This window comes from Paralichthys olivaceus, chromosome 10 (assembly GCF_024713975.1).
Source record: "Paralichthys olivaceus isolate ysfri-2021 chromosome 10, ASM2471397v2, whole genome shotgun sequence".
NCBI lineage: Eukaryota > Metazoa > Chordata > Actinopteri > Pleuronectiformes > Paralichthyidae > Paralichthys > Paralichthys olivaceus.
Window position 1 is genome coordinate 4,274,835 of NC_091102.1, and position 25,965 is coordinate 4,300,799.

The window sequence follows — 25,965 nt, forward strand, 5'->3', positions numbered from 1 at the left end:
TGCTTTTGGATTAATGAACACACCTGGATCCTCTCCGGTACTCCGGTGCTGTCCATGCGACTCGCCACGTTCACCGTGTTTCCCCAGATGTCGTACTGAGGCTTCCTGGCCCCGATCACCCCGGCAACTACAGGACCCATGTTCAGACCTGAGAGAGGAAACACACAAAGTATTAATCGCAACCAAACTACCTGAACTCGGGACGTGAAGATCAATTAACACTTACTCTTACAAATATCACAGAGGGTAAATCATTTGTTCTACTTGGTTGGCAGGTAGCTGATCCGTCTGCAGCTCACCTATTTTCATTTTGAAGTTGTTGAAGGAGTGCTCGTTGATGTATTTCATCTGGTCCATCATCCTCATGGCGTAGTCGGCCAGAGCGCGGATGTGCGAGCGCCCGACCTTGTCGTACGTAGAGTCGTTGAGGCCGGACGCCGCCATGTAGGTGGAGCCGATGGTCTTGATCTTCTCCAGCTGACGGAACTGATCCTCGCTGATGATCTAACGTGGACAGGAGAAGAAGCTTTAATCTCTGAAGGTTGATAGATACATGTTGTTAGAATCAAATCATCTGTGTCACGTCTCACCTCATCGAAGTCGGCGATGATCTCGTTGAGCAGCCGCAGACACTCCACCCCCTCGCTGTTGGCCTCCAGCTCCACGTAGAACTCGGAGAAGTTGCTGATGGAGGCGAACATGACGGCGACGCACTCACACGACTGGTAGTAGAGCTCGTCGTTGCGGCGCTCGCGCTGCAGGAAGTGGGCGGCCACGTCTTTGGGCAGGATGTTGTGGAGCAGGCGGCGGTTGTAGGCCTGCAGCTCCTCCATCTCCTCCTTCTCCTCCGTGGCCTGGTGAAGAGATTAAAAGAGTCAATGAAAAACACTCATTCGTTTCCACAGATGTTTGTTCTACCACCTCTTCAATTCCTACCTCGTGTGTTTTGTGTATTCCCTTTGCTCCGAGCGCCACAGAGCTGCTAACATGGCTGGAGACTAGTTTTAATATTAACCATCAGTGACAGCGCCGAGCTGAAACAGACTCCTCCAGCAACTCCAAGTTTTTTTTCACAGATAACTTGTTTAGCCTCTCGACTGGATTACCAACCACAGTCTGAGGACATTTTATTATGAAATGAACACTTCACTGCACATTTGAGTAGAAATCGCTCATCCCCTGTCCCCGGCCTGAGAGGAGAAAAGTTTCGAGCATCTTGTGGTGTGCTCTTCTTCAAACTGAAACCCAACTGCTGTCACCCATTGGTTTGTGAGCTGCCGTTTTCAAAGCCTTGACTTTGGCATTTTGTCCAGTGCCACCAGATGTGACCATATTTAGAGGAGGGAGGGGTGGAGCCTGCAAGTGCACCTATATCTGTGACCTGCACCGATTGGACGGTACTAGCTGTCAATCACACAGTATGAACGTCACCGTGTTAACGCAGACTTGAAACTAAAGACTGAGCCGACAGACTCATGTCTCCTCATTGTGTCACTCACCTGCAGCTTCCACAGGAAGTCAAGTCTGGCCGTGGACTCCACCTGCTGAGCATGAAGGTAGAGAGCGAGGACGAAGACGGTGATGACCACCGGGGTCATGATCTTCAGAGGAACCTTCGTGTCCACCACACAGCTGGAGAGCAGCACACAGGAACGGTTTTCACATGTTTATACTGAGCACTAATGTCAGATGAAGTCATTATGATCAACTTGAACTATGTGGCTGTAAAGACGGACTTTCGCCATGCGACAGAAAAACAAGCCGCCCTCATTAGCGTTAGCATGTGTTGCCAGCAGGACATTATAGTTTCATTTGTGCCAGCGCAGTGATCATGATGCTGGATGATGGAGCCGACTCTCTGGGTCTCTACGGCAACAGAAGCTTTCATCAGACTCACCTTGTTCCGTTCATGTGCTCGCTGTGGTGGGAGGAAGAGAGAAGAGCCAATCAGACGTCAGAGTCAAAGATTTAAAACATCACAAGCACAACAACACAACTGAGCCGTACTGAGGTTACTCACGCGAGGTTGATGGCGTTGGCCATGACCAGCAGGTCCTGGTTGTCGAAGAGGCTCACTTTGGGCACCTCCATGATGAGGAGGTAGAGCAGCTCGATGAAGAGCATGAGGAAGAGTTTTCCGAGGCTGCTGACCTGCAGGAAGACCGAGCAGGCGAGCAGACTGAGCAGCACGCAGCACGAGAAGTACTGAGGGAGGAAACGGGAGAATTTAACTTTTAATTCAAACTTTACTGTGCAGAATGAATGTTTGTACCTGCAGTCAGATCCCGTTAAAAACCTTAGGGGTCATTGCTGAACTAATTTATTTGTTCAACATGACACACACACACACCCACACACCGAGGACACACACGTACCTCAGGGAAGCTGCATATGAGGCTGTCGGCCACACAGGGGCTGTGTTGTGTATCCAGGCTGTAGTTGAGGAGGCGGGCGTGGCAGGCGTCCACGCTGCCCTGGCTGATGTTGAGCTCGGACCTGATGCAGCTCTGCAGGTCGTGGCTGCTGCAGGTGAACTGAACAGAGTCGAAAGTCAGTGAGTGACGGGTGGAGGGAGAAGAGGGAACTGTTCCTGAAGAGTTGAAATGCTTTGAAAAGTAAGAAGAATACTGTGCTGATGAGAACTTACAATGTTGATGAAAGCAGACAGAAAGACGACGATGATGGTGAAGACGCCCACCAGCGTGCTGTTCAGTCTGGACTGGACTATCCTCCTGGAGAGAGTCTGCAGAGCCCCGGGGAACAGCTGGGAGAGAAAGAGAGGGATGAGTGAGGAGGAGAAGATGAGTGAAGTTAACTCACGAGCCTCAACCACACCTCTAATCAGCTGTCTTCTTATACACAGTCTCTCATCCCTGTGCTATCCTTCTCTCATCTCTTCATCCTCCTGTCATCCCTACCTACATCCCTTCAACCTCTCTTCCTTCTTCCTTCATCCTTTTTTTCCTCCTTCTCTCATCGATACCCACATCCCTTCGACCAGCCTATTTGTCCTTGCAAGAGAATAATTAGTTTGTTGTTAAATGATTTTATTTGCAGCAACTTAATAAATTCATCTTTTAATGAGACAGTTGGCAGTGATGCAAAGCATTTTTTCCTGGTATCTGATGAGAGGACTGACACAAAACGTTCTGACTGTACGTTCAGTACTCGTACTTTTCTCCCAGAATAGAACCATGAGTCATCAGTGGAAGCCGTCAACAGCAGCAGCAGCTCCACTTTTATCTTTTAAGATCCTTTCAGTCTCTCAAGGCTGATCAGAGGCAGAGGGAGCAGGAGATGGATGGTGTGGTTAGTGAGGTGAGATCTGCTCTGTGGTGACAATACTACAAAATAATTAGGATTAGGTAGGATCTGACAAAGACGGATCGGCTCATCTGCATTGGCTTCACTTTCCGGACTCGAGTCTACGTCCATTTTTACGTACAATCTATGATTAACACCAACATGGCTCTGGTATTTTAGGAGCAAGGTTTATGTGATGATTATTTTTGAATTAAAAATAATTAACAGAGCTGCATGGTGACATCTGCTCTGGAGATTTAAACATAAACTTGTGTCTAAAAAGAACTGGAGTGTGTCAACATTCATCACTGAGGACGTCATTAAACCTGCAGCCTGTCAACAGATTTAACAAATGTCGGATACTTTCTTCCATATAAAGCAATAATAATAAAGTCAATTGGAGGAAAAAGCCGTCAGTCCATCTCTGCTGACATACAATCCACAAAACCGCATCCCACCTCCTGAAAAAATCCTATAATTACTCAAGAAAAGATGAATGTCTTCGAACTGAGTTTGCTCGGAGCTGCCGTTCATCACAAGCAGAGACAACTCACCCCAAAACAGCAGTAAATAGCTGAGACGAACATCACGGCCATCAGGATAATGAGACAAGTGACGAAGAAGCCGATCATCAGACGGGAGCTGCAGACAACACGGAGATAAGATGTGATTATATACATGTGTTTTATTTCTGGCTCTATTTGATCATTTACAGTTTCTCTGAGATACTGTCTGAGTCTCGGCAGAGGAGGAGATGATGACCTTGGAAAATAAAGGAAGTAAACAATATATTTTTGCATGAATTTGACAGGAGAGGAGAGCAGCAGCATCAGAAGAGGAAGAGCGGAAACAGCTTTAACTCCTCTGAGGAGGAGCGAGAGGTTGAGACAGGAAGAGAAGACGAGAGGAGTGGTGAGATGAAGGGATCCAGGAAAAGGTTAATAAAGAGGGAGACTGAAGGAGATCAATATAGAGAGGTGGAGGGAGGAGCGTCTGAATACAGAGGAGGTTAAAGAAAGAGGAGCGGATTAGAGGAGTCACTTTCTGTCCAAAACCAAACGAGCCCCTGGTTGACCAATGTCTTCAATCCATAGAATATGTTTCAGACACAGAGGGCGGAGGAGACACGTGGGGGATGTTAGCATCTGTTAGCAACCTGCTGTTGGTGAAACGACAGATGCGTCTGCGAGGAGCCAAATTACTGTCATCTCACTTTCTAATCACAACACTTTGAGTCTGTAGTGGAGGCACGTTAAGAAGAGTGAAGCGGCTCCTGATGTCTGCTCTGCTGCAGTGTTTCATATCAGAGTGTCGACTCACGGAGGAACAATGACGATCTGGATGAAGCAGATGAAGAGAAAGACGAGGGAGGCGCAGGCCACGTAGGCTCCGAACCTGGAGTCCACCTGTTTGGAATACTGCAGCACGGAGGGAGAGGAGAAGACGGAAACAACATTTCAGTGACAGAGTGATGACAGAGTTTTCTTACATTCTGTAAAAAGATGCAACTGTGTGTGTGTGTGTGTGTGTGTGTGTGTGTGTGTGTGCCCTCACCTTCTTCTCCAGGTCGGGCTCTCTGAAGGTGAGCAGGAACTTCTTGACATGTTCGGAGCGCAGGCGGTCGATGCTGCGCGCGTCGATGGCCCGGCCCAGGAACTCGTCCACCTCGTCCTCTGGGTTTAAGTTTTCCTGCGTGTTTCTGAAAATAAAATGCCTGAATAAAACAAGATGAGACTGGATGACATTCACACATCAAGAAAAACGGAAAAAGCCTCTTGGGAATTTTACCGCGCTGCGTTTTCTAAGAGACACTGAACACCTGCAGGTAATTCTCCTTCCACTGTGCAAGGAAAACTTTTAAATGGACCCTGACGTCTTACTGAACTCAGAGGTGCATTAAAGTTTAAATAATTGTTTGCAAATTGAAAAGACCGATGATCCGTCTCATCTTGTGCTAAACACTAAACTAACTTTCACTTCCATTGATTGAACTTCTGCAGCTGTGTTGATCTGTATACATCATCTCAAGGCAATTTACTTTATAACCTCAAAACTCTATAGAGAAACCAAACATTTGAATTTAGAGAAAATAATATAAACACTTAAAAAATCGGACTAAACTTTATCACACTTACAAACACTGCTGGACGGGCGGATCTTATTTAACTACACGTTTCCATTAATCAGCAGTAATCAGCTATGAAACCTGCCTGTCTGGCCTCGGGGGAGGTATGTGCTCTACTGAAAGAAACTTTAATTAAGGGAATAAGTTAAAGACCTTTAACAATCATTTTTTGGGGCCTTTCAAAAGTCGAAATTCAAATTATCAATTGAGTTATTTATCTGTCCTCCTGTCGTGTTAGCCATCACCGTCTGGGCTTCTTTCTTTATGCTTGTAAGAAGCTAATGGACGCTCATATCAGCAATAAGCAGCTGCAACATTAAGTCTCAACACTTCATGACTCCTGATGTGATTGTGCTTCTTTTTTTTTTTTTTATCCAAAGAGTGGAAACAGCAGAACGAATAAATCAGCAGTGAGACTTTCTACCATTGAGAGCCAATGACAGTTTGTTATTAACTGCTCTTTGAGTCTATTTAAAGATCTGTGCCTGGTGGAGGAGGAAGCAGGAGCGAGTGCAGATTGATTTCAGGTGTGAAGACAGAGCAAAGAGCAGGAGGAGAGGAAAGACAGGATAACGATGAAGGAGAGAAAACTACTCACTTGTCCTTGGGGTCTTCAAAACCCTGTGAGAAGAGAGGAGAAGAGAAATGAGCAAAAGGTAAACAATCAGCTGGAAAAGGCTAATTCTGCAGTTGTTCTGAAGTTACTGAATAAGGAAAAGTTTCTGTGTCTCCCCCATTCACAATATTCTCCTCTTCTAATCAGCTGACTGTCGGGTGTTAAATCCAATCAGGGTTCCTCTCTGTAGCCGTCTCTCTAGCTCCCTCTTGTGCATAGAATCGTTAATGTAAATGCTGAGGGGAACATCAGGAGCACATCTGGCTTCAATGAGCAAAGATCTTGACCTCAGATAAAAAAAACAACACCAGATGGAAAGCTCAAGGTAAAAACGTTGGCTCTCCTGTCTGTTCACTGACTCCTCTCATCACCTCGGTGATGTGGTTGAATAAAGCGGTTGAATAAACAGTGGAAATGGAAAAACACACGAGTAAAATCCTGGAATTCATCGACAGTTCGACTGCTAGGCTCCACGTCTGAGTTTACAAAACAAAAGAGACGTTCCGTACGCCACCCTCCTGCCTCTCTGTCTGTCAGATCTCCCTCCCTCCTGCTCCTCATGCTGCACAACTTTCTTTATCTCCAGAGCTGTCGGGCGATTAACGAGAAGAGATTCAGACGGAGACAAGCCAGAGGATGAACCGTGACAAATGAATGTTCAGGACAAAAGCTATTGTCTCTGGAAACTTTGGTGAGTGGTGCAAAGACACTGGTGACACACACGTCTTATTAATAGGAGTTAAAATTAAAAAACACGGGACAACGTCAGGTAATCACTCGTCCTGAATCTCAGCAGATAATTAGACAAAAACAAGGCATTTTAAATCCCTTCTGAGTTTTACAGTTTCAGTAGGTGGCGCTCTTCTCTTGTTTTGTTCAGTCAAACCAGCTGCTGCTAATGACGCTAAATACCCACACGCTGTTGCAGATTCTCTAAAAACAACTGTGGGTCAAAACACCGATAATCATATCAAAGTCACTGATGTGGAAACTCATGCACAGTCTTCAAACTGAGGACGCAGCGCTCATCTTCTTTCCTGTAATAGATTCATGGTGAGAGGTGGGTGGAGTGAGGATATGAACAAAACACAATCCTGTGTGTGTGTGTGTGTGTGTGTGTGTGTGTGTGTGTGTGTGTGTGTGTGTTTCAGATGTGGGTGCATCCATTCACTGTGTGAGTCACTGTTTGCAGCGTCGGAGCAGCAGGGAGCATCAGCCACGTCACGTAAATAAAAGCGATTCTCCATGCGGTCACATCCCCTGCGCCGCCACCGGCTCATTTCAAGCTCTTCCTCTGAATCAAATTGAAGCGAGGAGAGGCTGAAGTTTGAACGACGGGGGTGGTCTCTTGTTTTTGCTTGTGGTACCCGCTGCATTGCGGCCGCCTACATGTTGCTGTTGTCTCCCTGAGAGCTCCTGAGAGCCTCTCAGAGCGCAGGGTGAGGTGTGAGAGGCGGAGTGTGGCATGGAGGGTCATCGTCCCTGCTTATCAGGGCTGCACATCAAAGGATTATGGGTATTAACAATCTGCTGGCTTCGACATCAAATAGGATCTGAAATGTGATCCTGGCAGAAGTGTCACCTGGCTGTTTGAACTGCTGTTGTCAGGACGCTATTAATGCGACAACGACCACTGTTTTTAAGTTTCACTCACCATCCTCTTCATCTCCTTGGAGACCTGGTTTCCGCCCAGGTGGTTGTAGAAAGGCCGGTCGGTCCAGTGGCCGCTGTTGTGAGTGACAGAGTTCGTCCTCTGTCGGTTCATTTTGGCGATCATCGCCTTCTCCTCTTTCTGGAGGAGACAGAGATGCAGAAGTGAAGTCAAATCAAGTTCAGCATTTATTATTCATTTAGTGCTCGGCAGTAAAAACATAAAGAGGAGTACAAGTGGTCGTTGTTGATCCCTCTGATTTGAGCAGGAGCGTCGGTTGGCTCCTTTCTGTCAGTCGCCTTTTTTAGGAAAACAGTCTTTATTTGTTGCATCTTCCTTTATTTGAAATTTCAAATTAAATTCATTTTTTCTCCAAGATGGAATATGATTAAAAATGAAGCAGAATGTAAATTAGACTGTGAAAAGGTTTAATTGGCTCCAACATTGATTTGTAGTAGATTTAATGGAGAAAGATATGATGCTGTCACACAGTTCAGCCAAGAATTAAATGCATATCTTTATACAGTTCATTTAATAAAACTATCCAACTCTAATTCTGCAGGATTATCCCCGAGATAAATAATCAATTTCAGCTTCTTTCTTGGATTTCTTTTTCATTTCTACAGATCTGATATCTGCGTTCTGTCTCTAGTATGCATTAAAAAGAAATATACTGATATAAAAGTAGCCCAAAATAATTAGATTGAACATTCGTCCTTTTGTCTCACAGCATGAGCAGCAAAATGAGGGGAGGACATCACATGACGCGCTATCTATAGTCACAGCTTGTGATCGTGCTGGAGGACAGAGACAGCTGATAGAACCAGTACAGTCATAAAGAAACTGGAGCTCGTGCAGTAAAGCAGAGACGAACTAATTCCTCTCTGGAACACATGTGACAGTTCCCGTTTGTAAACACTGATATGTGCAACATGGACTGTGGATTAAATCCATCGATGGTGAAGTGGCAGAAACTCTTTTTTTTTTTTTAAAAGCTTTCCCCTGTTGTTCATTTTCAAACCACATTTCTGAAGCTGCATCACTTCTTTTCTTTTTCTTATTTCTTTCAGTGATGTTCTGTCTGGCAATGTTGAAGAAGTGCCAAATTTTATTTATTTAATTTTTTTCTTGGCCCCTGTTGCATCCTCCCACTGAGTTCCATGGAAATCCTTCAGATTTTTTTGCGGAATTCTGCTGACAGGGGGGTGAAAACACAACTATATGTGTCATACTGATGAACCACAGACATTCAATCCTCTGTTCTGCAGCTCGACAACGTTTTCTTTAGTCTTCTAATTTGTAATGGTTTCATGTCACAGCTTTAAATCCCTTTTTTTTTTAAATTATCTTACAAATGAGTATCACAAGGACATTACCCTTTTCTGACTGGAGCCCACAATGAGGTAGGTGTCGATGTTGTTCTTCTTCAGGTAAGCGTTTCTCTCCCCGCCGGCTCCTGCCTCCACATCATAGTCCCCGTTCAGATAGTTCAGAGTGGCCTTGGTGATATGAATACGCCTGAAATCAGAAAAACACACACATAAAGGATGATTGTCTGGACGCTGTATATTCAGATGTACAACGCTAACAGGGACGGTTTTATAGTTTGTCTGATCTGGAGACATACCCAGCTTGGCCCCCAGCTTCCATCTGATTTGCTAATGTGACGTCATTGGACCAGACATCAAACTGCCACTTCCTGAGGCCCAGCACTCCGCAGTGCACCCTGCCGCTGTGGATACCCACTCGCATGTTCACGTTCACCCCAGTCACCTCCCGTACCAGCCTGCACGAGCAAAAAATATTGAATTACCAAGAGTGGAAATGTGTAAAATGATTGCTCGTTAAACGGTAACTTACGAGATGGCCTCAATCATGTCCATCCCCATCTCCACGCAGCAGTGGGCGTGGTCGGCCCTCGCCTCCGGGAGCCCCGACACGCAGTAGTAACAGTCGCCCAGGATCTTGATCCGCAGACAGTGGTTCTCCTGACAACGAAAAAGCAGCTTACTAGAAATGTACAGCAACTTTTTTATTTCTTCCCTTGGATATTCTTATACTCATCGTACATACAGAAACAGAGATGTAAGACCGGGTTAACAGGTACCGTGGTGTTAGAACTGGATCAGTGGAGATGCAATGGTTTCTTCTGATCACTTGTGATCTTAAAACATTCATTTACAGTCCAGCAAAAATAAGAGCAGTGTAAGTGAAGTTTACAATCTGTGAATTATTACATCCTCCTGTGAATTATATTCCCTGAAAATAATTAAAACTCATTCTGATCAGATGATTCTGTGCATGATCTGGAATCCCTTATGAAAGCTGTTGCCAGTCCAGTTGATGCAATAACAACAGACTTCTTTCTCAAACTCACTGAGTCATTGTGCCGTCGCTTGTTTTTAATCACAGTATTCTCAAGGTCGCAGAAATCACTTCACACGTCTTCATCTCCTCGAGCATCGACTCCGTGAATTTGAGGCCGCAGGGACTTAATCCGCCACATGTACATGTTGGACTGAAGTACCCATGTTGATTTAAAAAAAAAATCGGAGAATCTGCTCCAGATTCCACAGAACACAAAAGATTTTAACGAGACTCGAGAGAAGAGACCGTGTCCTTGCGGCCTCTTTCTCTACATCTGACCTCTTAGTCACATATGAGCCAGTACGCAGCCATGGAGCAAACCGCCCGAGGAAACCAGGGCAACACAACCACTGACCTCTTTTAAATGACTTCTTCAACCACACTTTTATTGGAGACATAACTGATTTTACTGGATCTTCATTGACTGCCTGTTTGTTGGCGACACTGTAATAGGTTTATTTGTTCTATTTGTTCATTAGTCTCTTGGATATTGATTCTTCTGACGGCTTCTTTTGAGGATGTCGTCTCATGTGGAGCTGTTATACTGTTTATTAAGTATAACACCTTTTACAGAACGAAAACTTCTTCAGAAAGATGATTAATTCTGTTATTATCATTATTCACACATCAGCCTGATAACTCAAAGAACTCTGCAATGTGTGTGTGTATGTGTGTGTGTGTGTGTGTGTGTGTGTGTGTGTGTGTGTGTGTGTGTGTGTGTGTGTCCGTAGGGCTCGGGGGAACACTGTGTCTCATGATAGCCTCCTGAGTATCTCCAGCACATGGCTCTGAGAAAATACAAAAAGCCTCACTGTGTAAAGAGCACACACAGAGAAAGTGTGTGTGTGTGTGTGTGTGTGTGTGTGTGTGTGTGTGTGTCACTACCATAAAAGTGTCAGCAGCAGCATTTCAGCTTTATAATGCCATTATGCCTGTTTCCACGCAGGCATGAAAAATGTAATTGATTTGCACGTCGCGTCACCTTTTTACAGACAAATGACATTTATTGAGCATTTGCTGGACAAACAGTGAAGCTTCTGGGTTCAAAAGCAAAAGATCAATATTTGTGAATGTAAAGCTGCAGCTCAGATATTAGAAATAAGCTCTAAACCGACGTGTGGCTGCAGGAGATAGAAAACAGTAACTCTGGAGTGATGCTGGGACTTTTCCCTGTATTTTTCAATTCAGTACAAAAACATATTGACATAAGGAGCATATTGAATTAACAGATGTGTTTAAGACAGAGGGGGATACTCAGACATTAGGGCACCTTAGAAATAAATCTTTCTCTTTCTCAGTTTGGCCTTTTTTACATCTTCTCTCATGGAAACCAAGCTTCTAAGAAATTAAGGGTTTGGCCTGTTCATGCAGAGAATGACTCTTCCTCTGTGGGATTGTTGTTTTCAACATGTTTTTCTGCTTTCAACCACAGTGTGATCCCTCCGAATTGTCTTCTGACTCCCACAGCTCAACCCCCAGGGCTGTGAATGTGGCTGATATGGACCCATCACAGATTTTGTATAAAGATGAGCCACTTCAGGTCCACCTCTCCATGTTTACAAAAAAAGGCCCACATTTGTCCTGGGATGTTTAGGCCACATTTGCTAATTTACAAGTAGGCTTTTACTTTTGGCTCACATCCATCGGGCCACAAGACGGTCAGAAGGACCTCATTATTGCCTGAAGTGGTCCACATACCTATGCTGCGTGAGACTGATCTGCACATAGATGACCGGGATGAATGTGTTTGTGAATGGGGAGAAAAGCGTACGGGGCGTAGAGCGAGCGTACGCTGTGTTATTGAGCTGATTCATCTTATAACCTTCAATATGTGAGTAATCCCCTCAGTCACAGTCACCAGAAGGATCTCAAACTAGTGTGACACATCACAAAGTCAGTATAAGTGCAGGTGAAGTTTTATCTTTGGAACCTGAGTCACACTTTTCTTTATCTGTGCAGAGAGTTGGTGAATTATTTGTGTGTACTTTCATATTTTCTACCCATTGACATGAATAAAAAACGAGTGTCTTCTCCAAACTAAAACACATGATATGAAAAATGCAAAATAAACTTTGACAGTTTGTGTGCATGACTATATATTGTGCACACATGCACGTGGCTGCATCCTTACCGCTGCTAGTTTGTCGAAACGGGCGAAAAGCTCGTTGAGAGTCATCACCAGCTCCTGCGCTGTGCACTGAGATGCCAGACTGGTGAAACCCTCGATGTCTGCAAACAAGATGCTGCAGAAAGACAAGAGAGATGGAAGTTAACATTTCATGTTCTTACTTTCGTCCCACTCAGGAACTCCCAGTGCTCTGGATGGACGGCTCAATGGATGGAGAGTTGTTTAATGTAAAGGCGGACATCACTGAGGAAGCTCGGGTATGTGCCTCTGTGTCTCTCTCTGTTGTGATGCCACAAAGGAATGACTTGTTTATAGCTTTTTGTTAAAATAACCCTCAAAGTAGTGTTGCTGCTGAGCCACTGTTCATCGTTATAGAACAGTTAAAGGAGGAAACTTTATAGAAAATCTCTAAAAATATGATGGAAAAACACAAGACCTATCCTGAAACAAAAGAATTCTACAAAATCTAATTTTAAAGAAAATGTTCCCCAATCGAGCAGAAAACGCTGCATCCAGTTTTATATACTGTTAAGAATAGGCAGCATGGTCATGGTGTGATTTTGATATCGCAGCAGTTTCAGTGTCTTTCTGAGGCGGACCCTCAGGAAGAAGAGGAGAAAGCTATGAATAAACAAAGTTCACAAGCTCACATGAATCTCACAGGGTAAGTGGCTGCTACACAGCCAAGAACAGGGTGTGTTTGTGCTGTGTGTGGGCACAAGGTTACTTATGTTCCTATAATATACACGTAAAAGTGAGCTGCATTCTGGGTGTTATGGTTCTTTAACAGGGTTCACAGACTTGTTCTTTCGGCCGCTGCCCACACATCAACAGCACTAACATGTTCTAATGTACTTAGACTTGAAGACTCCTACATTTACTCCATTCACTTTTCAAGTTGAAGAGGATTAAGTGTCCTCACTGTGACGTACACCTCTCCCAGAATAATTGATTGTTTTCTGGGAACTGTTGCATGGGAGATCGAGTGAAACCGGACACTTGGCGAGTCAGGAGCAGGTCCATCGCTGTGGGTGGAGGCAGCGATGGCTGACGAGGGAGGAGGAGGAGGGATGGAGGGATGGAGGGATGGAGATTAGGAGTGACAGGAGGAGTGGACACAGTGGTGAGAGCTTTGAATCACTTCTTTTAACACTTTAAATTGGATAGAAGCTCAACAATTATTTTATCAAATCAAATGCGTATTTGAATCATGCACACAAGATTACTTTTATATAGTTGTAATACTGATTGTGTAACCGCACATCTAACTCTCCTGCAAAATCACAATTCAGTGAATTCAATGAGCGTCCATAAAAAACAGTGAGCTGTTTAAAGAGCAGAGTTATTTTAACACATCCAGTATACGACAGACACAAGCGTAGCGTCCGATACGTAATCATTGTGCTATGATGTGTGAAAATACAGGGTAATTGACTTGAAGCATAAAAATAAGCTTCAGCTTCTCGTCCAATGACTGCTGAGGTATAAAACCCTTGAATGAGAATCAGTTCACTGTACGACATAAAACTTTGTCTCATGTCATGTGGACTCTTTAAAAAGATGTTTTGAACTTGTTGCAGGACATACACTGTAGATAAAGATGCACAATGTCTCCAGTTTCTCCCACTATCCAGAAATGAAGCCAAAACTATAAACTTATATAAACCATTTTGAGAACAATCGATTTGACGTGTACTTTTGCTTTTTAATTTGGTCCTTGTCCCATCTGCTAACATGGAGGAGGCGGGATAAAGTCTTTATGATCCAGGCCGAGTCGAGTCGAATTTAAAAAAATCCTCTAAAATTAAATTAAAATGTAAAAACTTACATTAAAAACCATCTTAGATTTTATGCTTCAATATCAGATTTCATTTTTAGATTTGAATGTGATCATAACTTGTATTTTTTTTTTTGCAGTGTGTCTCTGTGTCTTACAGGTCCTGAATCTATTTCAGTCAAATACACAATGCAGAGATTTTCTGGTGGATTATCACAATCAATCTCCTCTGACACAGAGCGGCAGCGAGGAAAAACCCCTTCCCACAGCCTGATGTAACATCCCAGGCGACAGCGGGTTGCAGGCGGTAATAAGAGCGAGAGAGGGTGTGAGAAAGAGACCTGCTGTGTTTAAGTCCTGTTTGTTTCCTTGGTGACAAGTCACTTATTAAATCCTGAGATCTTTGCTCTGGTAGTCGACAGTGACTGCAGAGGAGACCCTGAACGGAAAAGACGCAGGAACGTGTAATGAAATCTCACATGTTACATGATGTCGTGTCCATCTTTGATCAATTAAAGGAATTTAACTTTTGCCAACTGATCCCAGCACAGATACGAGAGGGTTTTAACCACACAGCAAGTTCTACGAAACGCCGTCAGACAAATCTGTGACGGTGCTTGGTTTCACACCGGTTTATATTTTGGGTTCGAGACAAACAGAGCCCGAAGTGGTTCCTTGAACAGTAACCAAGGACAACAGATTGGAGAGAGCAGAAACAGAGGGGTTTATTTTATCTTAAATAAATAGATGCATTATTTGAACTAAACAGATATGTTAATATGTCCATGTACTGTTGAGACCACAAAGAAAAAACTGCTTTGTTTCATCAGAGCTATAAATACTTTGCTTATGGAAAAACAGCCCCGGGCAAATTAGGCTGCATATTTTGAATGTTTTATATATTTTTTAAGTTAAAAGACGCACATACAAATGCTGCAGCAAACAAGTTCATAACAAGCTTTTCTTTATTTTTCTGTTCCTGATTCAGGATTTTTCTTTTCTCTCCCACTCAACTTCCTATAGATCCTGCAGAGAACTGTTATTGGTTAAGAGTTTGAGGAGAGGCTCATTTAATGTCTGATTGCTGCAGGGGTTTTATTTACCTCCACCAAGGAGGTCATGTTTTCATCTGCATATGTTTCTCTGTTTATTTAAAAAAGACTAGACAGATAACTAACGTATGTTTTTCAAGGTATTCATTAATTTTTCAGAGAATATAGATTGTTGACTGTTGGGCCTTTGCAAAGGTATAAACTCTTTACTTCTGTACTCACGGTTTATATTTACTTCTTTTCACTCTACATGCAGTTTGCATACAACTGCATAGAGACAATTTCCTTCTCCTGCTTTCAGAACTACCGCTGTAAAACTCCTCCTGCTGAAATCTCAGCTGAACCGAAGCTGTCCTGTGCTGGAGCTGCTCGACCCTGTGATCCCCTCTCGTCTGGAACTAGTGCTGCCACTGGCCAGCTGCCTTTTTTCGGCCCCCGGCTTCCTCACGCTGCAGCTCTGCTGGTGGCTCGCTAACCTCAGCCCGGAGGAAAGAAGAAAAACAGAAACACTCACAGAGGCACTTCTATTCTTTTAATCATCGTCTGGCTCAAAGTCGTTTTCAGCTTCATTTCTTACTTTATTTCATTCACTTCTATCTATTACTCATCAGATCTTTCTTCATTTCCTGTTCTTTTCTTCTGTCTCTTATCTGAAATGAACTTGAACTTCTTCTCTACTCTTTTTTTTTTTCGTTCCTATTTGTGCAAGTCTTCCCAAAGCTAACAGATATGGACGAAACAGACGCAACGGAGTAGTTCCACAGGATGTTATGTTGTTTATTTAGTCTCCAGATTAGCGAGCATAAAATCATACTCCCAAGCATTTCTGATCCGCACGTCCCCAGGAGCAGCGTCTGACGGAGTTCCCGTTTCCAAAGTCTCAAATTTCAAACCTGACAAGGGAGTGACTGTCAGGTAGTGATGAGCATTTGCAAGCACGTAGGAAAGAGTGAGTTCACGCTCGTCTCGGCCAAGCAGAAATGCTCCCTCACTAATATGGTTTTGCACTCGTGAGGGGTGCACGGTGTTTTTACGTGCGCAGATTTCGAGACAAAGCGAAAACCATAGGCAGTGTAGCTCAAGCAACACGACCATGAAACACGAGAGAGAAATTTCAGCAACTGTGGAACATTTTGAGGAGAGACTTTGCGACTGGTATGAAACTACAGGCATCTCTATGATGTTAGTGAAGTTTGCATTGTTTGAAACATGCAAATCGCTTTTTGTATGTAACAGCAGCATCATTTAGTGTTTACATCTCATTGACAAAACCTTTCAAAACAGAAACCAGTTTGTTTCAGCATCCGGACACAGATCTTTTATTTGATCTCATTTTGTAAAGTATAAGTTAAGTATAACACTTAATAGGATAAATAATCCTTTATATAGGCCAAGTGCGTTTTTGTCACCCCAGCCAGACGAGCAGTATGTGCTTATCTTGCGTATGAAGGCAGTGAGCATCAGCTGATTTGTGAGTTGTGTGCTTCCTGCATGCATGTGTGTTGCCGTCTGCTCCTCAAGGGACAGACTCTCAGGCAAGGCCTGGCTCCAGCCTCATCAGCGGGACGGCCTTATGCAACACACACGCACATGATTCACTGCATTACACACACTAAAACCATGTGGGTTCGCTGTAAAGTTTCAATTGTTCCCTTTGCTTGAGTTAGACGACGACGGAGAACAAATGTAAGGTCAGTTCCTCTAATTTATGCAATGTTCTTTCCATGGCTGTCTCTTCGGGGTGCCGCTGGCCTACATAACAGCAGTTATTCTGTTTAAGAATATTCCTTGAACACTCACAGGGCAGCCCGGCAGCATCAGAACATCCGGCCCAAAGCCCTCTTGCATAACACCTGAGTCAGCGTACATTTTGGCCTCATTGCAGGAGCCACAGGACGTGATTTTACTCCAGAGGACAAACACAAGTGAGACGCCGCACACTCAGGGAAAGGTAGAGCAGAATTTGACCTACGGGGGAGAGCGGTTTCCTGTGTGCTGGGTCACTATCATTGGCTAAAAGTCAAAAGCACCTTCAACTAAAGTTATACCATCAGCACTAAAACATGCATGGCACAGGGGAGAGCGCACACCGCCAACAAGGTCCCACAGTCCCCTTAGATTTAATCAAGCTGCACCAAATAGCACACATTTAAATATATCAGTCTAACTTTCCCTTTAACGATGCCTTAAAAAACAGCTTCTTTATGTATTTCAATCATATATTAAATCTCTATGTGACTTTATTACATAAGTTCAAAGTGTCACATTTAATGCAGTGTTTTCCATCATGTTGAGTTGGGGTGAATTACATGTTTGCAGTGTTTTTGTTGATAGCACATCGTCTGGTGTCATTTTACCCAAAGACAAATAGCAACAATTAATTATTATAATAATTCCCCAGAGATACGAGTGTCTCTAATAATAATAATAATAATAATAATAATAATAATAATAGAGTAATGCAGCAGCCACACTTTAAGGTTTTTCACTTCAACATGTGTAACTGTACAGTTTGTTTTGGGGGTTTCATCCCCTCACGTGTGGGGTGACACACTACCTTGATGATTCAGGTGTCCACCTGCACCTGCCTCTGATTCGTCAACATGGGGAGACAATCACGTTTCCAGGGCGTTGATTGGTTGAGGGGGCGGGACTTAGAGAGAGAGCATGGTTGACGGTGGGGTCGATCGTCACAGCTCCGGTGAGTCGCTCAGCGCCAAATAAATGAATTAAACCACGTGTGTGTGTCAGGTGATCGGGTCTACAGGTGTTCACGTGACGAGTGTTCGGACCGTGTTGGCTCCAAGCGGCAACATCCCGGGCTGAGCGCTGAGGCCAATACGGAAGTGCAAATAACTGCAGTTCACTGGGTGGCCACTTGAGGCTGGCTCCAAGAGGGAGTCAATTCCCATTGACTCCCATGTTAAAAAGCCCGACTTTAGAGCAGAATTAAACCTGTTTACAGCCTGGTTCAAAAAACGAGTTTAGTCTCAATCAGTAAGTTCTTCCTCCATGACAACTCTGGGGGGGGGGGGTGAATTTTTTTCTAACTCGCTCGTTTGGATAATACAGAGGTTTGAAATTATGAATAATTATCACTTGATTGACACGTGACGTCACCGTTAGCTCGTCACTCTGGCTGTTAGCCTGTGGTCTGCTCGGCTTCACCTGAGCTAACAGGCTAATCCCCGTCACCGAGCACGAGCTGAGTCTGTGGAGGAGTTTTCACTCACATGTGAATATCATCGTTTGTTGTTCGGCTGATGTCCTGACGGAGAAGTGGAAGACGTCTGTGCTGCAGTGTCTGTGGTGAGTAAAGTACTGTCTTTGATTTACGTGTCAGTAGTGATGAGCAGGTATCATTGTTACCTGGCTGGTTAGCTTAGCTCCGCTAACCTCCAGGCAAGATACCAGCAGTAACGGCGATGCTAACGGGAGGGATGGGAGTTATTAACCCGACATGAAGCGTCCACACGGCGGAGAGAGGAGCGTTAGAGTTCATGGTGATACATCTTTTAAACTGAAGGCGACTGTGTGTTTAGTGAATATCATCAAGTTAGATATCTAACGTTATGTAAAGTTGTTCAGCTCCCGAACCTATTTGGCTTGACTACGTTACTGTGAGTAACTTCAGTATTAATGTTTTATTAGATTATTGTTTCAGAAATAACGTTAGTGCAGCTGCTGCAGTGTGAAACTTGTTGAGCTGAACTTTATTTATGAATAAACAGTTTACCTACCAGGTATAGACCTGTTTTCATAACTTGCTAACAATTAAAGCACATTATTGCACATGATGCATTACATTATATATGCAATACTTTTAATGTGAAATAACTCCATACTGCACATTCATTGTAGTACACTGTTTAATCCCAAACCATATTCAGATACATACTTAAATATTTACAGAATATAAGGACACAGACTTTGTTTGAAAGTAACACGTATCTCTGCAATAATGCCATACTTTTATGTTTCCTGTCATTTTATCAGGGACGGACGAACCTGAGGGACACAGCTGTGCTGACCGTGTTCTGTCTCTTATGTCAAAAAAGAAAAGACAACACTTTTTATCTAAGGTTTATTAAATCAGAAAGTAAAAGATGAACATTGTTGTGATAGTGTTAATTTTACCAACCATAATGGATATAGAAATTGACTCAATATTATTATCATGTTGACCAGCCTGAAGCTGCCGATCTCCACCATGTTGCTGCTGCCACAGTGGATTCTGAGGACATCAGGTGTTGCAGTGCTTCATGAAATGAAAAAAGTCACGTTAAAGGATGTTTTATGCTAAAATCATTGTCACATCTGTAGATATTAAGGAACAGAGGAGAAACATGATAATTTACAGATACTGTACAATACAATAATTACAATAATTTTGACACATGTAATATCAGCTGTGTTAAGCAGCCAAGACGGGTACTTACAGTTTATTCTGTGTTCAGCAGGTGGAAGCGCCACAGATTTCAGCCAAACTGATGTACTAAAAGAAATAAACATTGTATAAATATATAAAATGTCTTTCTACCACATCTGTAATATTCAAGGTGATAATCTCTCACAGTGCTGTTGATAACAGTCCACTTCAAGTCCCTCAACTTCTCACAGTGTTAAAACAGATACATATATAATAAATATGAGCACTGTTTACAACAGTGGTGTGTGGAGATTATAATCACATCTAAACTGTTATATAATTACACATCTGCACTGGGTCTAATTCACTGTGAATCCATAACAGGCTAAAAAAAGAGGTTGTAATAGTAATGGCGGTTATACAAGTCTGTATCACATGCAGCTTATTAATATTAACTTATTAAAATTACAATCAAATGACAAAACACAACTCTTTACTAAAGCTAGTTAACTTGCTTCAAACTTCATTAGACGTGTTAAATAAACAGTAAATTACCTCAATAACACCAAAAACCACTTGAGGCTTGTAAGTATATGTAGTGTGATAATGATAATAGATACATCAATAGGTTTTGTTGTTGTAAAGTTTCAGGGTAACTTACCTCTGTTCGGTTCGATGTTACGACCGCGACCATCCCGGAGCAACAACACCGCAGCGCTAGCCGGTTAGTAGTCGCGGGTAGCATTTAGCCTAGCTCCTTAGCCTGAGCTAACCAGGTAACGATGAGCTCTGTGGGCGTGGCTCGGTTGTCAGTCTTCACTCGGCCCGCCTAGCGTCCACTCGCGCGCCGCCTTTTTGCCCATTTATGGGTTAGCCCGGAACTAGGAGGAGTCAGGCCCCGGCAAGATGGCGCCGGGTGAAACGCCCACTACGAGCCTCATTTTCACTCTACAGAAACCAACGGGTGACGTCACGGACACTACGTCCATCTTTATATACAGTCTATGGTTGGCTCTGACACTCCGGACATTCAACCTTAGTGTGTAGCCACTTGTTAGCATTAAGCTAATGCCAAGCTAGTTCGTAAAAAAAACAAACACGGGAGCACCAGGTGCGTGTGACCGGGAAAGCATGGCGGCACCTCCGGCTTCGAGAGGGAGGAACCAGCCGTCACCTGTCTCCAGAGGAGGAAGGAGAAGGAGGAGGAGGAAGGTTTGGTGCTGAGTGAGTAGACGTACAGTAAGTCCACCACACACGTAACTCTCAAGCTACATTCAGGCAACGGGAGTTTATTTGAGTTTTATTAGCGGTGATGATGCTTCGTCTTACCTGAGGGGAGTTAATACTAGTCAGGTTAAAGACTCACCTCATACATTTCCTGTTGTGTATATTTAAAGGTCAATCTTTAGTGTTGCCTTTAAGAGGTTATACTGTGGTTATGTTGGAATAAGAAACTGTGAGACAGAATTGCAATGCCCCAGAAGGTGATTTGTTTAGTAAATCATCTATTTTCTTATACTTTCCCTCGTCGCCTGTGTTAATAAAAAGGAATTTAAAGCTGGGGGATTATTTCACAGGATCCCCAGGGTTAACACCACTATTTACTCAGTTAAAAGTTACTGTCGTGCAAGTGGAAAACAGTGTATATCGTAAACTATTCATTGTGGGGATTAGTTTAAAATCAAAATAACCCAGTGCTCAGGAACTTAAAGGTTATTGAGGCCAAGGAAGCGATATTTGTGTCCCTTCGGAAAATTTCAAGAAAAGGTCCAGATGTCAGTGCACGTCTGATAGTTGCCTTTATTCAGGTTGAAGTGGTACAAATATCTGTCTTTTAAATTATTAGATACTGCTCGTATGTTGGATCAAACGTTATATATATATATAATGACCTACTCTGGCAGGAGGGTTTTTGAACCCAAACATAAATACTCCAACGAGAGCAGCAACAGGCTCCAGACCTCGAGTGACTCGCTCTCCTCTGGACGCCCTCCTCTGTTTTCCCTCCTACTCCCTGGTTGTAGCGGCGGGAGCTGTCACTTCTCTTCCTGTTGTTACTCAGACTCGCAGCGGTGCCCCAATTAACAAAAGCCACTGGCTGCTCCCCGACAGACCTGTTCACACGTGGTTAGTCGGCCGTTAACCACACACTCATGACAACAGATAGGAATTAGTGAGGCTTATTGGATGCTGCTAATGTGCCGCCAGCTCCCTAGAGACTTGCATAAAAACCTGCAGTAGGAGGACGTTGTAACAAACGAACTCATTTCCTTTCTTTTTATTCTGTCTTTGGTTTTTGTTGTTGTTTTATTTGCTCCTTGTTGACTGTAGCTGCAAATGTGCATCAGTTTATTAAACCTCTTTACCGATAAGAATAAGTTGCATGTTACTGAATTTAGTTGAAGCTTGACAGGAGCCATATGAAAAGTGGAATGTAAATTCTGCACCAAATCAGTCAAGTGTTTTGGAAATAGATCTGAAACTATTGTAGATGCAAATAATCTGTTGCTCTCAGACTGAATCCACATGATCTCAGCGACACATTTGTGCTGGTTATAGGTTTGTTGCCATCTTTTTTTTTAGTTATTATAAAACAGGTATAAAAAGCCTACCCTCTCTAAAACCACGTTTAAATCGGCTGAAGCTGGATTTTTATTTGGATCTGCACAAAATTGCACACACTTGTGATGTCAGTTCCCTAAATATGCATGATTTATTTTTTCGAGATACATTGAAAATAATCCCCAAATATGCAGAATCTGCGCCACAATCGAATGAATTCCCTTTCGGCCCATGTCTCGTCCTTCCACCAAGTTACATAGAAAATCTATTCAGCAGTTTTTGCGTAATCCTACTGACAAGCAAACAGACAGGGGTAAAATCTTAACATGGTTCAATCTTCATGGTGGTGGAGATTTTGATGGTGTCTGCCTCTTAATTGAAGACAACACAACTCCATTCACAAGTTCTCATGTGGCTCGCTGCACGTCGGGGTTGAGCATCAGTAACTACTGTCACATGCTCTGGAAATTTCCAAATTTTTCACCCCTGTCCAATCTCCAAAAACAATCTGTCCTGTTACATATACTGAACTCTTAAACTTAGGCAACTAAACAGCATAATTCCCGATAACGATCGCCTTAATGGAGATGAAAAGACCTTTGTGTACGAGACCTGATGCTTCAACCCGTGAGGATTAAAAAGGGACACATCAAAGTGATTAAGGGCTTCAATAGCACCTATTATCTATGGAGGTTTGGGCCGCCACCTGATTATGACAGCTACAGGCCATAAAACTCCACAGTTTGATAAACACATGCACAGTCTCTAAATCAGTTTGTCTCTCTGATTCTGACTCCACAAGGTGGTGCCAAACCTAACCACGGGTTTTCAACTGCATCTGCACTCAGTGTTATATGATCTACAATATTATGAGCTGACTTTAAGGATCAGTGCCTCATGTGAGGAAAAACCAGTGACTGCATCCCTGAGACTGCGAGAACCCCGCAGAGACGAGAGACTGACACAGAGGCCGGCAACGAAGCATGGAGGGAAAAGGTCGGTCGCAGATGAGGAAACGATCTGAGGGAGATCAAAGAGGACTTTCACCTCAGGCGCCGAAGACTATTTTAAAAGCGGGTCAGGGGTTATGATCTCCTCTCTCTATATGACCACCTATTATCACATGACTGGAATTCCACACGTACCAAGAATCCTCATCAATGGAAAGATGTCAGAGTCGGTGCGTAAACACCAGTGAAGTGTCCATCCAGGACTAGTGTCAGACAGTCTCCAGAGCTGAATGACATCAACGCTGCTTTCAGGGTGTGCACAGGAAGAAAACTGTATTAAATACCTCAGGATTAACCAAAAGGCACAAAGTGGACCTGGGAGGGTGGATCAATAAATAGAGATATTACTCATGAGTGTGCAACATATAAATGGGAGGATATTGTGCTCCGGTTTTTCACTGACATTTGAGTATTTAAACTTAGTGTCGATACTGTCCCGGGCGCCTTCATGGCTGCCCACTGTTCCGTGTGTGGTCACTGTGTGGATTGTGTTCCGTGTGTGCTCCGTTCACATGGATGGTTTAAATACAGAAGTCAAATTTTTGTCAAATGTTTGCATGTTGCATGCTGTGTGTGGGACCAAAAATAGGAATCTTAATCTCTCTTAAAGATCCACTGTGTACACAGTGGTGGTTTACAAGCTAATGCTAATAATTGCACCGGACGATGAATGCGACATGCTTCAGTTTTCTGAAAATATTAAATTGCACAATATGAGCCTTTTATGAAAATGTCAATATCAGATTTTTTCAGTAGGGCTCTAAACCATCATGTGAAATAATCTTAGCACCTGAACCTGTCTACTGTTCCAGGTGTGAATTGCTAATATTAAGTTGTCTGCAGATGTTTCATATTTAGAAATCTGAAAATGTTAAATCCTTCATTTTTGAGAGTTTATGAAAATACAGTAATTGTGGCATATGCAAAAGTTTGCAAACAAGCCCCCACCTCAGCCCCAGGCCTGAAAACTGTATTTTTATTACATTACACATGTTATTATGGTTAATGACACTGTATGTGGAGACACTTGAAAGAAAAAAAAACATGCAGCTAGTTGTCATAGCAACACCTCGCTTCTCCATCCTCCTCTGTCTGTGGGTGGTCTGAACCATTCAGGATTAATCTGGATTAAACCCTGGTTTATTTTACCGAAATAAATGTGAATTAGAAATAACATTATTTTGATCGTCTGTGAATTCCACTCTCACTGTAGGAAACTGTAATACTTCTTAGGTTAAGTCAAACTTCTCTTTTGCTCTTGCTGAATGCAGCCAAATATAAAAATGTAATTTCACACGGATCTTTACTTTTCACAGTATTAACTGCACCTCATGAGAAAAACATACAGCCTGTCTCGGTGTGTGTGGGTGTAATGTATTTTTTAAGAGGCAGCACGTAACCCTGAATGATTTGTGAAGTGTGGAAATGATAAGAAAAGATTTTATTTATAGCAGCTTCAATCTGCCTCGTCCAGCCCCCCCGACGTTTACCTGACATTGTCGTGCTTCTGGATGTAGATCTTGTGAAACATCATGTCCTCCTGCTTGGCGTTTATGTCGGCTTTCATCTCCATGGCAACGTGGCGGGGAAGCACTGAGAGCAGGAGACGCTCCTGCAGGAAAAGCGTGGGGGTGGGGTGGGGGGTTAAGTTCAGTGGACGACTACAAGTGAATTAAGAGGTGGAGGCTGTGCTCGTCTGAGGGGAGGCAGAGGGACTCACATGATGGAATAAGTTCACCACAACAACCTGGTTACTTCAGAGGAAAATACTGGAAACTGCAGAGTATCTACTTCATGAAGTGATCGGTGAATGATCAGACAGGTCGAGTTTGAGATTAAGACCAAAATAAAAAACTATTATATTTATCAAACGTGGTGGATTCTTCTGCTGCAAACTGGTGAGATATGAAATCCTGGTTTATCGTAAGACTTATTTTAATTTAATCACCAACACCTTTCTGGTCCCTCTGCTCTCACATCTCCATCTGTCTCCATAAATCTCGTTCTCTCTCTCACCTGCTGCTGGTTTTCCCTCTGGGAGTGAAGGCGAGCTTGGATGCATTCCCTCGTCTCCTGGAAGGCCTGCCTCTGGGAGCCCTCTGCGGGGTAATGTGTGCACACCCCCACGATGTTGGTGCAGGAGAAGATTAGCACATTGGACACTATCTGTGAGAGAGAGAGGGTGGGAAAGACAAAGTATGGGCATCAGCGTGGGGTCAAAGGAATGTAAGATTCTCATTTTAAATACTGCTGGGCACATTTGCCACATGTCAGTTCTCTTTCTCTCTCATTGAGAGAGAGCTGTGTGATACAGAAACGTGACAGACGCAAGATCGAAAGGAAGCATCACAAGGTGGCTGCTTGTTTTTCTTTCCATCCATTAGGATCTTGGACTGGGGGAGGAGAAGCCAAAGCACAAGAGAAAACACACACAGACATGTGGAGAACATGCAAACTCCACACAGAGAGACCCTGTCCTAACCGGGATTCAAACCAAAAACCTTCTTGCTGCGAGGCGACAGCAACCACTGCACCGAGGCAGCACCCTGCAGAATTGACCTCAAGCCCAAATACAAGCATTCACACATGGTCACATCTATCAAGCTCTTATATGCAGATAAATGTGTTTTTACTGCAAACTTAGTGCAAAACAGAGAATTCTGACTGCTTAGCTGTTCTTCTCCGAACAGGTGCACAACTTCTTGCAAACTGATGACTGGGATTTCTAACACGGAGCAGGCAGGTGTACATGAATCTGGTGCACGAGAGCAGAACACAGATTTAATTTTGAATATACACCTGCGCCTCTCAGGTTTGGTGTTCACGGAGAGAGCGGAGCATAAAGACGAGTGTTACCTACACAACAGTTTACTCAAACTTACACAACACGATATGAAGTAAGATTACATCACAACTCAAGTTTCCAAATGATCTCTGGAAGCTGTGATGCTGACACAAAAGAATGAGCATAAAGACGTCTCAGAGAAATTATTTTAGACGCAGGG

General features: G+C 43.4%; 1 protein-coding gene and 1 long non-coding RNA gene across 3 annotated transcripts in view; both read right to left on the reverse strand.

Moving 5' to 3' along the window:
• Window positions 1-25,965, reverse strand: part of adcy5 (adenylate cyclase 5) — a 57,809-nt gene that overhangs the window by 3,106 nt on the left and 28,738 nt on the right. The window contains exons 2-20 of one of the 2 annotated variants that reach the window (XM_020100649.2): window positions 24,977-25,126; window positions 24,451-24,572; window positions 12,194-12,305; window positions 9,556-9,683; window positions 9,323-9,481; window positions 9,072-9,213; window positions 7,699-7,836; window positions 6,027-6,049; window positions 4,858-5,017; window positions 4,624-4,721; window positions 3,858-3,945; window positions 2,648-2,764; window positions 2,376-2,534; window positions 2,021-2,205; window positions 1,898-1,918; window positions 1,500-1,632; window positions 591-854; window positions 300-504; window positions 24-148 (exon numbers count right to left, since the gene is read on the reverse strand). In XM_020100649.2, the coding sequence (XP_019956208.2) occupies window positions 24-148; window positions 300-504; window positions 591-854; window positions 1,500-1,632; window positions 1,898-1,918; window positions 2,021-2,205; window positions 2,376-2,534; window positions 2,648-2,764; window positions 3,858-3,945; window positions 4,624-4,721; window positions 4,858-5,017; window positions 6,027-6,049; window positions 7,699-7,836; window positions 9,072-9,213; window positions 9,323-9,481; window positions 9,556-9,683; window positions 12,194-12,305; window positions 24,451-24,572; window positions 24,977-25,126 (2,529 nt within the window). The remainder of the gene's footprint in view (window positions 1-23; window positions 149-299; window positions 505-590; window positions 855-1,499; window positions 1,633-1,897; window positions 1,919-2,020; window positions 2,206-2,375; window positions 2,535-2,647; window positions 2,765-3,857; window positions 3,946-4,623; window positions 4,722-4,857; window positions 5,018-6,026; window positions 6,050-7,698; window positions 7,837-9,071; window positions 9,214-9,322; window positions 9,482-9,555; window positions 9,684-12,193; window positions 12,306-24,450; window positions 24,573-24,976; window positions 25,127-25,965) is intronic. The other variant, XM_020100650.2, reaches the window with a different exon arrangement.
• On the reverse strand, window positions 19,090-20,190 carry LOC138411946 (uncharacterized). The gene is made up of 3 exons (XR_011244439.1): window positions 20,050-20,190; window positions 19,459-19,514; window positions 19,090-19,277 (listed from the first exon to the last, which is right to left on the reverse strand). It is a non-coding gene; the product is annotated as an uncharacterized lncRNA (long non-coding RNA).